We start from the raw sequence: 14133 nt of genomic DNA, 5'->3' as shown, positions 1-14133 counted from the left end.
CAAGAAGGAAGAGACTAGGGGAGGAAGTAACGGACGAGAACAAGAAGGAACTGCTCATAACTCAGAAAAACCTAAACGAGCTCCTCCATCAAAGAGCACAAAAAACGCAAATGTACTATAAATATCAATTATTTCAATACGGAAATAAAGCAGGTACACTTTTAGGCAGGTTAGTGCAAGGGAAGAAAGGGCCCTCAAGGATCTTGCAAGTGAAGGATGGAGGAGGGAACCTTATAAAAGAAACTGGAGGTATTATAGGGAGGTTTAGGGACTATTTTAGGGCCCTATATGCAAAACCTACTGATATTATAGAAGACAGTAACCTATATTTAATAAACCAAAATTTGCCCAAGATTACTGAGGTGCAGAGGGAGACTTTGAACAAACCTATTGAGGAAGGGGAATTGATGCTGGCCTTACAACAAAGTGATTTGCACAAAGCGCCAGGGCCAGACGGGTTTAGTGTAGCATTTTACAAGATCCTACAAGAACAGGTTACACCTCCTCTGCTAGATTTATATAATCACATGATCACAACTGGGACAACGCCAGACTCCATTAACATAGCAAAAATCATACTATTACGAAAGCCAGGGAAGGATGATACTGACGTAAGTTCATATAGACCAATCTCCCTTTTAAATAGTGATCTAAAACTATATGCAAAGATCCTAGCCAATCGACTGGCAAAGCTTTTGCCTGGGTTAATAGCATCCCCTCAAGCTGGGTTTGTGCGAGGGAGAACAGTGGCAAAAAATGTGCGGGCCCTGTTGGCATCCTTGGAGACAGTGGATAGACAGAAAAGGCCTTCTCTGGTGGTCAGTTTTGATGCAGAGAAGGCCTTTGATAAGGTGGTGTGGGGCTTTCTGTTTGCGGTGCTGACAAAGATGGGCATTGAAGGGGCTTTCCAGGACGCGATAGGAGCACTATATGTAAACCCTCAGGCATATTTATGGATCAATGGGGAACAATCGCCCTTGTTTCCGATAGAGAGGGGCACGAGACAGGGGTGTCCTCTCTCGCCCCTGCTATTTGTCTTGGCCTTAGACCCGCTGATTAGGGAAATTATGGACCATCCAGAAATAGAGGGGGTAAAATGGGGACCTGAAGGGTTTAAGATATCCGCATTTGCGGACGACCTGTTGGTTCATTTAACGCAACCAAAGAGCTCATTGGAGGCCCTATTAGAACTCTTTAGGGAATATGGGGATTTCGCCGGCTTTAAAATAAATTTTTCAAAATCATTAGCACTGGCCACAGATAATAAGGTAAGGCAGCTGTGGGGAACAGAGTTCCCGCTGCGATGGGCATCAGAGTCACTTAAATACTTGGGAGTACAGATTCCTAAAAAAACATCGGAAATACATCTGATGAATATTGGTCATAGGATTGCAGCTTTGAAGGATCGATTAGACGGATGGGGAGCCCTGCCACTTAATCTGCATGGGAGAGTGCATCTATTTCGTATGGTGGAATTTCCACGATGGTTATATCTATTTCAGGTACTCCCTATACGATTACGGGCTAAAGACATAAATCAAATCGGTAAATATGTCAGGAAATTTATCTGGAGAGGAGCAAAACCAAAACTCCCCTTGAAGTTAATGATGGGGTCATGGAGAGAGGGAGGCATTGGGCTACCAAACCTCCGCCGTTACAATCAGGCAAGTTTACTAAGGCACCTGGGTGATTGGTTACTAGACAGGCAAGACTACACTCCCCGTAACTTGGAGCAGGAATGTTTTAAACCATACCATTTATATTTCATGTTACAATGCCCAAGCCGACAACTCCCGCCATGGGCAAGCAATAGCATATTGGTAAGACCTCTGAGACAAATGTGGAGAGAGTTAAATGAGATCTGGGGGCTAGCAGCGGATGGGACAGACCTTCTACCGCTGCAGGGCAACCCACAGTTTTTACCAGGTACGGAGAACAAAGTAATATGTAGGTGGGCAATGATGGGGATCACCAGATTAGAACATGTACTGGATTCTAAGGGACGACTATTGGAGCTTGGAGCCTTGGGGGTGGGTATAACTCAAAGCCATCAATTTGCGTATTACCAGATAGCACATTATGTCAGATCTCTAGAACAAGGGAAATTGAGTAGTGGGCATGGGCGCCAGATAAGGGCATTCTTTAGTTCTATATGAGGGGAGCGTTTATCGGTCTCTGGTTTACAAAAAGCATTGGGAGAGACGAACAGGAGTAAAGATACAGGCTATATTCTAGGGAAATGGGCCCAAGATCTAAAGCGTCCAAACCTGAAACTAGACTTTCAGAAACTATCTGCTAGGATTCCCACCATATCGAGAAATGCGGCTATGAGGGAATGTCAATACAGGATCTTACATAGGGCTTACATGTCCAAGCAGCAACTATCCAAATTCGGAGGAGGAGCTGATCCTTTGTGCACTAAGTGTGGGCAGAGGGAAGGCACATTATATCATTACCTTTGGGAGTGTTACAAGATCCAGAATTATTGGAGGCAAATTGTGGGATTTTTAGAGCGGATATTAAAGAATAAGATTCCACTTACTCCGCAGGGTCTCCTTTTGGATCAGTATGAGCTCTTTGTCTCGCACAGGGGGGGAACCCGGCAATTCATCAGGAAAGCCAGCCTGGTAGGCAAGAAACTGATCATGCAGGCCTGGGTACACTCTGATCCGCCGGAGTATTGGCATTGGAGAAATAGATTGTATGAATTACTGTTGATGGAGAGAAGAGAGGTGGGATCCTCCCCCAAGGGGAAGAAGGCATTCCTGAGGATCTGGGAACCCTATATCCAGTCCCTGGCACCCAGGGCGAGGAGTTATATTCTGAATCGACTATAAGCGGCTATGTCCTCTTTTTTTTTTTTTTTTTTTTTTTTATTTGGCATCAAGTTGTATCATAAGGTTGTAACAGAGTTTTCTTTAATATGCTGTAGTGCTGTATAAGCACTAGAGGAACATTGTTTGCTTCGCAGGATCACCAAGAAAATCTGTTGATCTTTATAATTATAAGGACGGGAGGGTGGGGGGAGGGGGGGGTCTAGGGATAAAAGAAGAAAATGAGTTGAAGTATGCGGAAGGATCACAAGTGTCCGTGGTATCAGAAAGGCCACCTGTCGAACATTAAGTAACAGGTTTCATACAATGAGACAATGAATAGATGAAACTTAATGACTTTCAAAGGAGACAAGATATGTGATCGTATATAACATGTTTATTGAGAATTCAACATTTGTAGCATATATGGTGTTTTCAAATGTCATTGGTTCTTTGTTGTATTCTTTATACACTTCAATAAAAAAGATTTAAAATAAAAGTGAAATTGAAGAGATGTTAGTTTACATTCTATAGGAGTCTTATATACCGCCCATTTTCCATAGATGATTCTTGGCGGTTTACAAAGAGAGGTGAAGGCTCTTCATATAGAGATAATTGACATCTCAAAGAATATTGATGGAAGAAGAAAAACAGCTACATGAGTTGGCTGAGATTGCTGACATAGTGCCTAACTATCTGTTGAACAGTCTTCAAGGCCTTTCTAAAGGAGAAGTAGGAGGATATGTGCTTTAGATCATGTGGCAACTGATTCCATAGTCTTGGTCCCTGCAAAGGAAAAGGAATTTTCATTTCCAGTTCTGGGCTGAAATCCCCACCTGGAACTGCTGTCATGGAATCACCAAAAAGAAAACCAACCTAAGCTTCTGTTATAATATTCACTGCTTCATCTGGCTGGGTAATGCAAGAAGGTAAAGTATTATTAGTGACCACAAAGTTTCTGTTCTAATAATAGTCAGTTCTTGTGTGTCTTGAATATGCATAGAGGGTGCACTTGAAGAGTTAGGCTGTGGTTTTGCCCTGTGTTATACTGCAAGGTCATGTCACTGAAGTGGGTCAAATAGTAACATAGTAAGTGATGGCAGATAAAGACCTGAATGGTCCATCCAGTCTGCCCAATAGTCACGTTCATTCTCAATTCAAGATTAAATCAGCAATGAACGTGATATTATATACTTGATCATGGTCTTTCTTTGTTGCTTCTGGAACATAGACCGTAGAAGTCCGCCCGGCTCTGTCATAAATACATAAGTATTGCCATACTGGGAAAGACCAAAGGTCCATCGAGCCCAGCATCCTGTTTCCAACAATTCAGGTCACAGATACCCGGCAAGATCTCAAAAATGTACAAAACATTTTATACTGCTTATCCCAGAAATAGTGGATTTTCCCCAAGTCCATTTAATACCGGTCTATAGACTTTTCCTTTATGAAGCCGTCCAAACCTTTTTTAAACTCCGCTAAGCTAACTGCCTTTACCACATTCTCTGGCAACGAATTCCAGACTTTAATTACATGTTCAGTGAAGAAACATTTTCTCCAATTCGTTTTAAATTTACTACATTGTAGCTTCATCGCTTATGTTAAAACTACTGGAGTTGCCATCAAAGCCCACTCCAGCCTATCCGAATCCTTCTTGTCACTTCTGGGACACAGATGTAAAAGTTTGCCTGGAACTGTCCTCACGTTCCAAATTACTGGAGTTTCTGTCGATGGTCTCTATAGCCCATCCTAAACAAGACTGCTATATTTGGGACTCAGACATGTACTAGTTATATACCTTTGTAAGAGTTAGTGATGCCAAGGTAGCCAGCACAAGTGGCCACAGAGCAGGTATGACAGCAGTAAATGGTGGTGAGTAGCACTTTGTGCCAGGGAGACAATGGGAGGCTAGTAGACTTACAGGCAATAGCACCTACCATACTGTGCTTTAGGGGTAATGTGGCATCACAGCTGGTGCGCTGCAGAGAAGTGGTAACTGAACACACCAGTGGTTTAGCAGATGTGCGATTCTCAGTGGGCCTGAGCTCAAGATGGGTGAGAACACGTTTTCCTCACCTCCGCGCCCCATCCCCCCCCCCCCCCACAGCCATAAACTCAATAAATACCTGAGCAGGCAGAAATCCCTGAGCCCAACCAGTTGAAGAGGGCCTTCGCCAGCAGTTGGAACACTCCCGTACTCTCCCATGCAAAAACTGAGCATGTGCAGGGAGAGAAGCAGATGAGGCAGCAGCCCATAGAGTGCCCCTGGCTGCAGAGTATGGGAGTATTCCAATTATCAGAGGAGCCCTCTTCAGCTGGAAGGGCTTGCGGATCCTGTCAGCCTTAACAAGGGTGCTACAATTTGGGTGGCACCCATAGAAGCAGCAGAAATAGAGCAAAGGAACATCTCCTTCCCCAATCTGAATCCTCTGAAGTTTTGATTCACTTAAAATCATAAGGTGAAAGAATAAGTAGAAATTCTATATTACAGAAGTGGCATTACTATATTGATAGTTTGACCAAAAAATGTTTGTGAGTTGTAGATAATATAATATTAACTACTTACCTTGGGTTAACTTCCAAATGATAGTTGCTTGCAATAGTGCTAATTTCAATTTTCTTTTTTGATGGTGTCTGTTCAATTAAAGAACAATGTTAGCAAGGAAAATGTAAGGAACTTTGCCTTATTCTTATTTAACAGGTGCTCTCTATTGAAAGGATTAAATCAGGCACACAAGAGTGATGTCATCCAACAGCACCAGGACAGAATAGCTCTTCCAGAGCTCAGAATTAGTGTAAAGTTCTGAGCATATGTTGCCTTTCCCAGATGCAGCAGTCCTCAGTCTACTCAATTTAAAAGCTCTCAGAGAGCCAGATGAAATTTTATGACCAATTCATCTTGCTGTTGACAGAAAACATACGTTACAGGTAGACAATTTTGCTTTCTCTGTCAACAAGCAGGACAGAGCTAGCCCCATAAGTGGACAACTCCCAAGGTCAGGGTTGCTCCATCTTCTCAGAGAATTGTTCCACTGTTGAGAAACAACCTGCTCACATATTTGTGCAAGTGTTGAATATTTCATATGAACAAAATGTTAAGTATTTCTTGACTGAAGAACTGTTTCTAATGGAAGACTGGTCCAGGCAGCCATGTGTAGTGAGTGTATGGACTAACAAACAGGTCACTGCTTTGCAGGTTTGTCTACTGAAAAGCAGCAGCTCTGATCTGGTAATATTTTATTGTGCTGGTCAGAGGACTATCTGCTTGATCATAAGAAAATTGAATACATGATGATATCCAACTGGCAACATATTTATTTTTTGGATTTAGCTCACATCTTTTTCAGTAGTAGCTCAAAGTGAGTTCAATTCAGATACACAAGGTATTTCCTTGTCATAGGAGGACGTACAATCTAAGTTTGTACCTGAAGCAATAGAGGGTCAAGTGACCTTCCCAAGACCATAAGGAGTAGCAGCAGGATTTGAACCAAGCTTTGCTGGTTGTCAGTCCAGTGCTCTAACTACTAGGTTACTCCTCCACTTTGCCACTAGAAGGGGGAAGGGAAAGGGACTTGATATGCCGCCTTTCTGTGGTTTTTGCAACTACATTCAAAACGGTTTACATAGTATATACAGGTACTTATTTGCCACTGGATGATGCCACCTACCTGTATGCCTGAGTCACTCCTGCTTGTGCATGGAGAAATTATGCTTTGCCGGATGGCTGGGAGGGGTCAGAGCTCGAAGGCAGCTGCTGTTTGGAGGTGGGGGTGGGGAGTAGGCCGTGTCCAGTGGACTGACCAGTCAGTTAATCCAAAGTGTTGGATAACCAAAAGGTCGGTTAACCAGTAATCTAATGCATTTCCCACACAGTGCTAGCCTGAATAAGGTTTTCAGCTTTTGGCAAATCACGATCCAGTAACATCTCAACATTATGATGATACATAACAATAAACTGAATGATCTTTATCGCTGATCGGAACAACATGCTGCAGGCTTAAGTTGGCAAACTTGGATTTTATGATTTTAGCCATATAACTTTCTGCCTTAAAACTGTTTGAGTGCCTCCGTAACTTTTTCTGCATTCTTTCTTTCTTACAATCTCTTTTAACCACAACAAAGTATTTCCACTCAGGTAGCTGACCTGATATGGTATCATTCCCATAAAACTCCAGAACTGATTTCTCCAAAGCAGTAAGAATACGAATTTCTTTTCATGTTATCATTTGTATCTATTCCAAACATTTTGGCCAATTTCTTTACAACTACAATTATCTTCATTGGATTCTTTGATAAAGCTGCCTTTGCTTTGTTCATTGCCTTTCCAAGTGTTTAAGGTGGCTTAAATGCTTGAGATGGTGTTGACTCAAGTGATTCTGTGTACATTTGTATCATTTTATTCATTCTTGACTTCCTCACCCTCAATTAATTTTGTTCTTTTTCTTTACCCTTTCCTCTACTACTGTATTTTGTCCGTGATGCTTTTTGTTGCTCTCTGTTCTTGGCTAACATTTGCTCATGTTTTTCTGTGCTCATACACACTCTCTGTACTTTCATTCTTTGAGCTGCACTCTTTGGTGGCATTTCCTGAAAATTCAGGTTCTAAAAAAAGGCACTAGAAGTGTTTTATAGTTTAGTTGTGCAGTAACTTTTTAAGTACTACATCACTTCTGTTGCGTCAGTTACACAGTTAGCTTGGGTCAGTTACATTAATATTACCATGTCAGGATAATATATTTTTTTAATGAACATACCAATTCACTGATTAAATGATATATTAAGACAACTGGTAGGGTCATAAAATTTTTTCTCTTTTCTTCTGAGTTATGTGAAAAGTTGTGGTGTAACTGATGTAACCTATGTAATCCATATTTGAGCATGACTAGCATGTAGGTCTTCAAAAATTAATTTAAATTTCCATCATCTCACCAGCTTTCTAGTTATTATTAATAATATAAAAATACGTACTTGTCATTTACATGATAGCTTTGTGCTTCTGGGGAAAAAGGTTTTGAACATCCATTTATAACTAATTTGACCAACAACAAAAACAAAACAAAAATGGTTGGCATGCTATGTGATCAAAGAAAAAAAATCAAAGTAAGTAAAGAATTATAATGAACAGGAAAAGGCCATCATTTAATGTGCTCCTATAATATAATGCATTTTATTTTTTGGTGGAAAGGTGGCATTTTTCACAGAATTATCCTCAATGGGATACAATACTGGATTTTGGAGGGGATTATGTTCTGACCCCCTAAATGTAGTAACATAGCACATTAGACTTCCAAATCTAGAAATGCAATCTTCTGACTCCCCATGCCTACTAACACTCACTTCTCTAAAATTAATACATAAGCCACCGTGCCCCCAACCCCATTAACAACCATCTGTCTCTCCAAGTCAACAATCCTACAACATTCCTTTCAACCCACCAGTGTACCATTATACCCAACAACCCTAAATCAACCCTGGGCAGACAGGTGCAACATCTGTTGAGTGAATTATTGTAACCACAAACTTGCTGAATCACTTTAGGTACTCCCCCAAGAAAGTATGCATATATGTGTGTGTATGGAAGAGGGAGGGAGATATAGTTTTGCTGAGCACAAATGTGCTGGTGGGTAACTAAAATGTTGGTGAGTCAGCAGGGTGCATTTCTAGATTTAGACATTCATGCACTACATTACTAGATTTAGGGGGGTCATAGGTGGGAAAATGTGGGATACAAATGCAATAAATAAATAAAATAGCCTGACTCCTCCTAAACCCATAACTACACCCTGACACCCCTAACCCATTAACGCACCGCTCTCTATTTCTTTTTTTCCCCCATCTCCCAAATTGGTTAGGGAGGCATATTTGGTATGGTGTCAAGCAGAGTATGGGGGTACATTAGGAGGTGATGGGCCTAATGTGCGAGTATGTTGGGTGGGGATGCACTAGTTTTGGGCCTGAGTCCTTCTGGCACAAGAGTCATGGACCGCACTAGAAAGCCTCCAAATTAAAAACAGTAGAAAGATAACGTAATTTTTAACTTTACTATCATTCTTAACACATTAAGCCAATATAAAAAGATGTGTACATTATTATTATATGTGTACCTTTTATTCTAATGCCTAATTTGTTAGTATGCAATTAGCTTAGAGCAGGGGTGAGCAACCTTGGTCCTCAAGGGCAACAATGCAGTAGGTTTTGTCCAATAAATACGCATGAGATCTATCTGCATACAATGAAGGCAGTGTATGCAAATAGATCTCATGCATATTTATTAGGGAAATCCTGAAAACCTGACTGAGTTGCAGCCTTTGAGGACCAAGGCTGCCCACCTGTGGCTTAGAGCATCACAGGTTAATGCAATTTTTTAAAAACATCAGTAACATAAAAGGTGTGCTAAGTTTTGGTGCATATTTAACTCATGTTTTACTATCGTGATTCCTTAAACAGGGATAATAAACCCATAGAATCCTTTTGAAAATTGTCTCCAAAATAGCCTAAAAAAAATAAAATGAGGTGTCTTACCGTTATAGTCTGATGCTCAATTCTCAGCTTTTCCACACCTGGCCCATACAATTCTCGCAGTAAACACATTATTCTGGTCTTCTTTCCAGCACCTGATGGTCCATACACTAAAAGATGAGGAAAATCGCCACACTGCACCTGCAAAAACATAGCAAATCAAGCAACAATCAGATATGCTACTCCTTTGTGGAGAACTGAAGGGTTTATTTTGTCTGCAAAGTTCATGTGTGTGTGTGTTTTTCATTAAAAGAACTGCGTGCAATATTAAAAGATTACCACCACAAATTTTGAGGGCAATATCTAAAAGGTCTAGTTTGGAACTATGTGGGTTGCATGGATAAAATGGCTGAATGGCACATTCTTTTATCCACATTACAAACAGGCATCTATGGGGGTAGAGCTGATGGCAACTATGCAATATATTAAGTGGGTCTTTTACTATGGTGTGCTAGCGTTTTTAGTTTGCGCTAAACGCTAGCTGTCAGGATTCCTGGAAGTCAAAATTATTGCTGGAACAATTCAGCCTCCTGTACTCTGACTGCCGAACTTTTGTATTCACCCACTGTCTCACATAGGGTGTACTACCTTGGAGCTGGACACTTTTGTTTTAATCTGTTCTTTCCTCAAAATATTTCTTTTCCAATTACTCCCCAACGATTGCTGACACTAGCCCCTACTGAATTATAGCGCAAGCTAAAAATGCTAACACACCATAGTAAAAAGACCCCTTAATTGTTTAAAATGTACATGTATAGTAAAACTGTCTACTTTGCACCCTCGTTTCAGATATTTCAATGTACTCAAGGTACCTTATTCTTAAAATTCATCTGGATATATGCAGGCTAAAGCATAGATTCCTAGTAAGATAGAAAGGCATTTTAGAAAGCCGTCAACTGAGGACCTACACAGAGTCCCATTGAGCCTCCCACCATCTAATGAGAACACTTCATTCTCCCCACCATGCACAGCCATTTAGGACTTATTCAGCAAAGTCACAGAAGAGGCTCCTGAAAGGTCTACAGCCAACATGGCCTCCTGACCCCTGCCCAGCAAAGACAGTACGGTTAGCGCAGCAAGAATAGACCTCACTCAAGGGGCTACTAAAATTAACTCCTTTCTTGTGGAAGGGCAGCTGCCAACAATAAAAAGGGCTGTGGTGTGCTCCGTGCTAAAATGGAGTTCCCTTGACCAAGGCAAGCTCAAAAATTACTGACCAGTCTCTAACAACTCTTTCCTGGTAAAATTTATAGCAAGGTCTACATTCAGCTCAACAACTGGCTAAGTCTGGGTATAGAATGGAGGCAGTTTGTGTGTCCCTTCTTGATCTCCACAGGGGATATGCCTCAATAAAAATGTTGCTGGATTTCTCAGCAGCCTTCAACACTGTGGATCATATTATGTTTTCAAGTTTTGCAGAAACATATCAGTGGCACAGTATTTATATGGTTCATGTCCTATTTGTCAGACAGACAACAATCAGTTCTGTTCAGCAACAGCACAACATCACATTGGGCACTGAACTGCAGGATGCCACAGGGATCCATACAGTCACTTATTTTAATTAATATCCACCTTAAGCCTTTAGCTGAGCTGCTTCGGTTGATGCACATCATTGGCATAGATATAGCACTTTGTGTCCAACTACTCATACCCATTTAATCAGTACAGCTTAGAGTAAACTGACTTCCTATGTAATAGCAACTCAGGAGTGGGCAAAAAAACAACAAAAGCTGCCTGAACCCAAGCAAAACAGAGATTCCTAACACAAATAGACAAATACTTAACTTCAAAACACCTTTTAGAAAGTATGAACTCCCCTAAAATCACAGGTTAAGAATATTGTGTTACTGCTAAAACTCATCGCTTACTATAATTCCACCAATTCAAACAACTTAATTGTTTCCATCACCTACTGCAACTATGAAGTCTCTCCATATATTGAAAAAAAAACGAGTCTGACCAAAGTGGTCCATGCTATAACATTACAACTGAACTACTGTAATGCCCTGTACACCGGACAAACAAAAAAGAGTTTGCACCAGCTCCAACTAGAGTAATTCAGAAGGCTGCAAGTGGTGTAAACACATCACTGCCTTCATGCAAAAACTACACTGACCACAAGTAACAGGGCTAAACTTCAAACTCTAAAGTACTTAAAGACTTCTACATTCCTTTGAGACTTCTCAGGTACTCTGAAGGAGCATCACTATGTGTACCCTCATCAAAAGAAATTGCACGATGTGATAGTTGCCTCCACACTCTGGAGCTTACTCCCAGAGAAGGACTACATCTAACTAGAGTTAGCGCTACTTCAGGAAGCAGATAAAAGCCTTGCTCTTTTCCCAAGCCTTTAATACACATGGTTTCCAACTGTCTACTCACTCCACACCTGGACTTGCTTGTTGCACACTGTAACTTAAACCAGTTCCTCCTATTGCATTTAACTGTACATATAATTTGCCTTCAATTTAGCTATCCATCTATTATCCCAATTAACTTCGTAATACCCATCTTGTCCCTGTTTATATATCTGCACCTGACCCTTCAGCTAATGCTGTTCCTACAATACAATGAAACATATCTTTTTTTATTTGAATGTGATAATGTTTGCCTATTAGGTGTTTCACTGGTATTAGCTGATATATCTGTTATTTGAATGTTCTTCCATGCTATTATGGTATCATTGGAATTGTACTGACATTTATCATATTTCTGTTACATGATTGCTCTACAGTGCTAATAAATGTTTATATTTCTAATACTGTTTTATGCTAGTTCTATTATTACTAAGTTTCAATTTGCCATTTCGAAGTTTACCTCATTAATTGCATTTATGCTTCCATTTGGTTATTTTACTATTGTTATGCTGTTAATAAAATAAATTGTAAAAAAAATAAAACTAATAACTTGTAAAACTAATAAATTGTTGTTGGCAATAATAAACAGTTGCTGGCAATAAATCCACTTAACTCCCATGTAGAAGAACCCAAAATCATATATAGCTTATTCTTCCATATGTTCGAGGTATCACTTTTCATATTCTAGGTAGATTGAATGGTAGGAAATGCTAACACAGGACTGCATAAAGTAAACAGTGAGAGTAATTACTCCCGCAATTAAACATCAGAAATCTCAATGTTCCGGGGGTGATATTAGGAGGCAGATGGGCCGCCAGAGCAAGCTGAAGCACTTCTCAGCTCGCTGCCCTGTACCGGTCGCGCAGGAAGCGCAAAGCTAAGTTGTGCTGCCTCACCAGATTCCGAAGTTGGACCGCTTGCACCTTGTGGTAATCCAGCTTCCCGAGGGAGTTCGGACGGTATTTATCCACCCAGAGACTCATCGCTGACACCGTCGCAGTGCATGAACTCAGGGCGCGAAAATCAAACCAGAGAATTTAGAACGAGCACAGACAGAACCTCAAAGAAAATGAAAACAGCTACGTTAGCTTCCCGCGAGCGCCAAGACAAATTCTCAACCAACCAGGCACAGCGAGTTCTGCGTCCAACTACGGCAAGTGTCGTAGGACAAATTCAGTCATTTTTCCGAACGGCCTTTTAGCTGCTAGATGGGTGCCACTAATTGGGATAATAAAACATATTCTCTCTTTCTTCGTTATACTGTGGTTATTATTCGTATGACAAAATTTACTTTTAAATATTGTTAATTTTGTTTAGCAACCGGTTTATCTTCAGAGACTTCACAACTTCCGGATTTGACTAGATTACAATTTACAGAATTGCTACGTATTTTATTACAATCTTAGAAATTAGCTTTTAAAGCCCCTGTGTATACGTTGAGTAATACTTCGACAATGTAATTCCTTATTGCCCTACCTGTCAAAAGGGAGTTATAATGTTCCCCTACCAGCAGATGGCAACAGAGAACAAGCTTTTATTATACCATCATCCTGGTTACAGAGTCTGGTGCAACAGAGAGAAGCTGATCCGTTTTTCTATTTCCTGCTTAATTGGTGATATGTATCTGGTTCAGCAAACCCTTAGAAGCAGGGCTTGTAGGCAGTGGCGACTCCAGACAGAAATATTTGTGGTGGGCACAGGAGGGCTTCATGTTCACAACGTCACATACCCTTCTCCCCAACCCCCCTTTTTTAAATTAGCAAAATAAACATCAAATCATTCTATGCATTAAGGGAGGGAAATGAGACTTGATATACCGCCTTTCTGAGGTTTTTGCAACTACATTCAAAATGATTTACATATATTCAGGTACTTATTTTGTACAGGGGCAATGGGGGGTTGCGTGGCTTGCCCAGGGTCACAGGGAGCTGTGGTGGGAACTGAGCTCAGTTCCTCAGGATTAAGGCCCACTGCACTAGTCACTAGGCTACTCCTCCACCCCCTCCCCCTCTAGCTAGCCTCAGCTGTCCAGTAAAACTGCCATTATAATTGATAGCATTTTTTCAGTAAATTCTTCAGTGTGGTAATGGAGCATGAATTCTCTACAGGATTAGACATAATCTCAGTATAAACCCTGAATCTCCAGTTCTGTATCACAAACTCTATATTCCCTAACAATGGAGCTAGCCCCTTACCAGTGGCGTACCGAGGGCGGAGCGGTGGGGGTGGTCCGCCCCGGGTGCACGCTGCAGGAGAGGTGAAGAGCAGCCACGCACCTGTCGGCTCCGCTCGTTTCCTGCTCTCTCTGCCCCGGAACAGGTTACTTCCTGTTCCGGGGCAGAGGGAGCAGGGAACCAGCGGAGCATGCGGCTGCTCCCAGCAGCTAAGAATGCACCAGGGGTGGTGGGGGTTTTTGATGTGCCGGGGGAGGGGGGGTGTCG

General features: G+C 41.3%; 1 protein-coding gene across 1 annotated transcript in view; it reads right to left on the bottom strand.

Moving 5' to 3' along the window:
* RFC3 (replication factor C subunit 3) overlaps positions 1–12829 on the bottom strand; it is a 47860-nt gene extending 35031 nt beyond the window's left edge. Inside the window, exons 1-3 of the mRNA XM_030200374.1 lie at positions 12589–12829; positions 9336–9473; positions 5380–5447 (exon numbers count right to left, since the gene is read on the bottom strand). Coding sequence (XP_030056234.1) covers positions 5380–5447; positions 9336–9473; positions 12589–12675 — 293 coding nt within the window. The 5' untranslated portion in view covers positions 12676–12829. The remainder of the gene's footprint in view (positions 1–5379; positions 5448–9335; positions 9474–12588) is intronic.
* Between the last annotated feature and the right edge of the window lie 1304 nt (positions 12830–14133).

This window comes from Microcaecilia unicolor, chromosome 4 (genome assembly GCF_901765095.1).
Source record: "Microcaecilia unicolor chromosome 4, aMicUni1.1, whole genome shotgun sequence".
NCBI lineage: Eukaryota > Metazoa > Chordata > Amphibia > Gymnophiona > Siphonopidae > Microcaecilia > Microcaecilia unicolor.
This window is presented reverse-complemented; position numbering and strand designations above follow the sequence as displayed.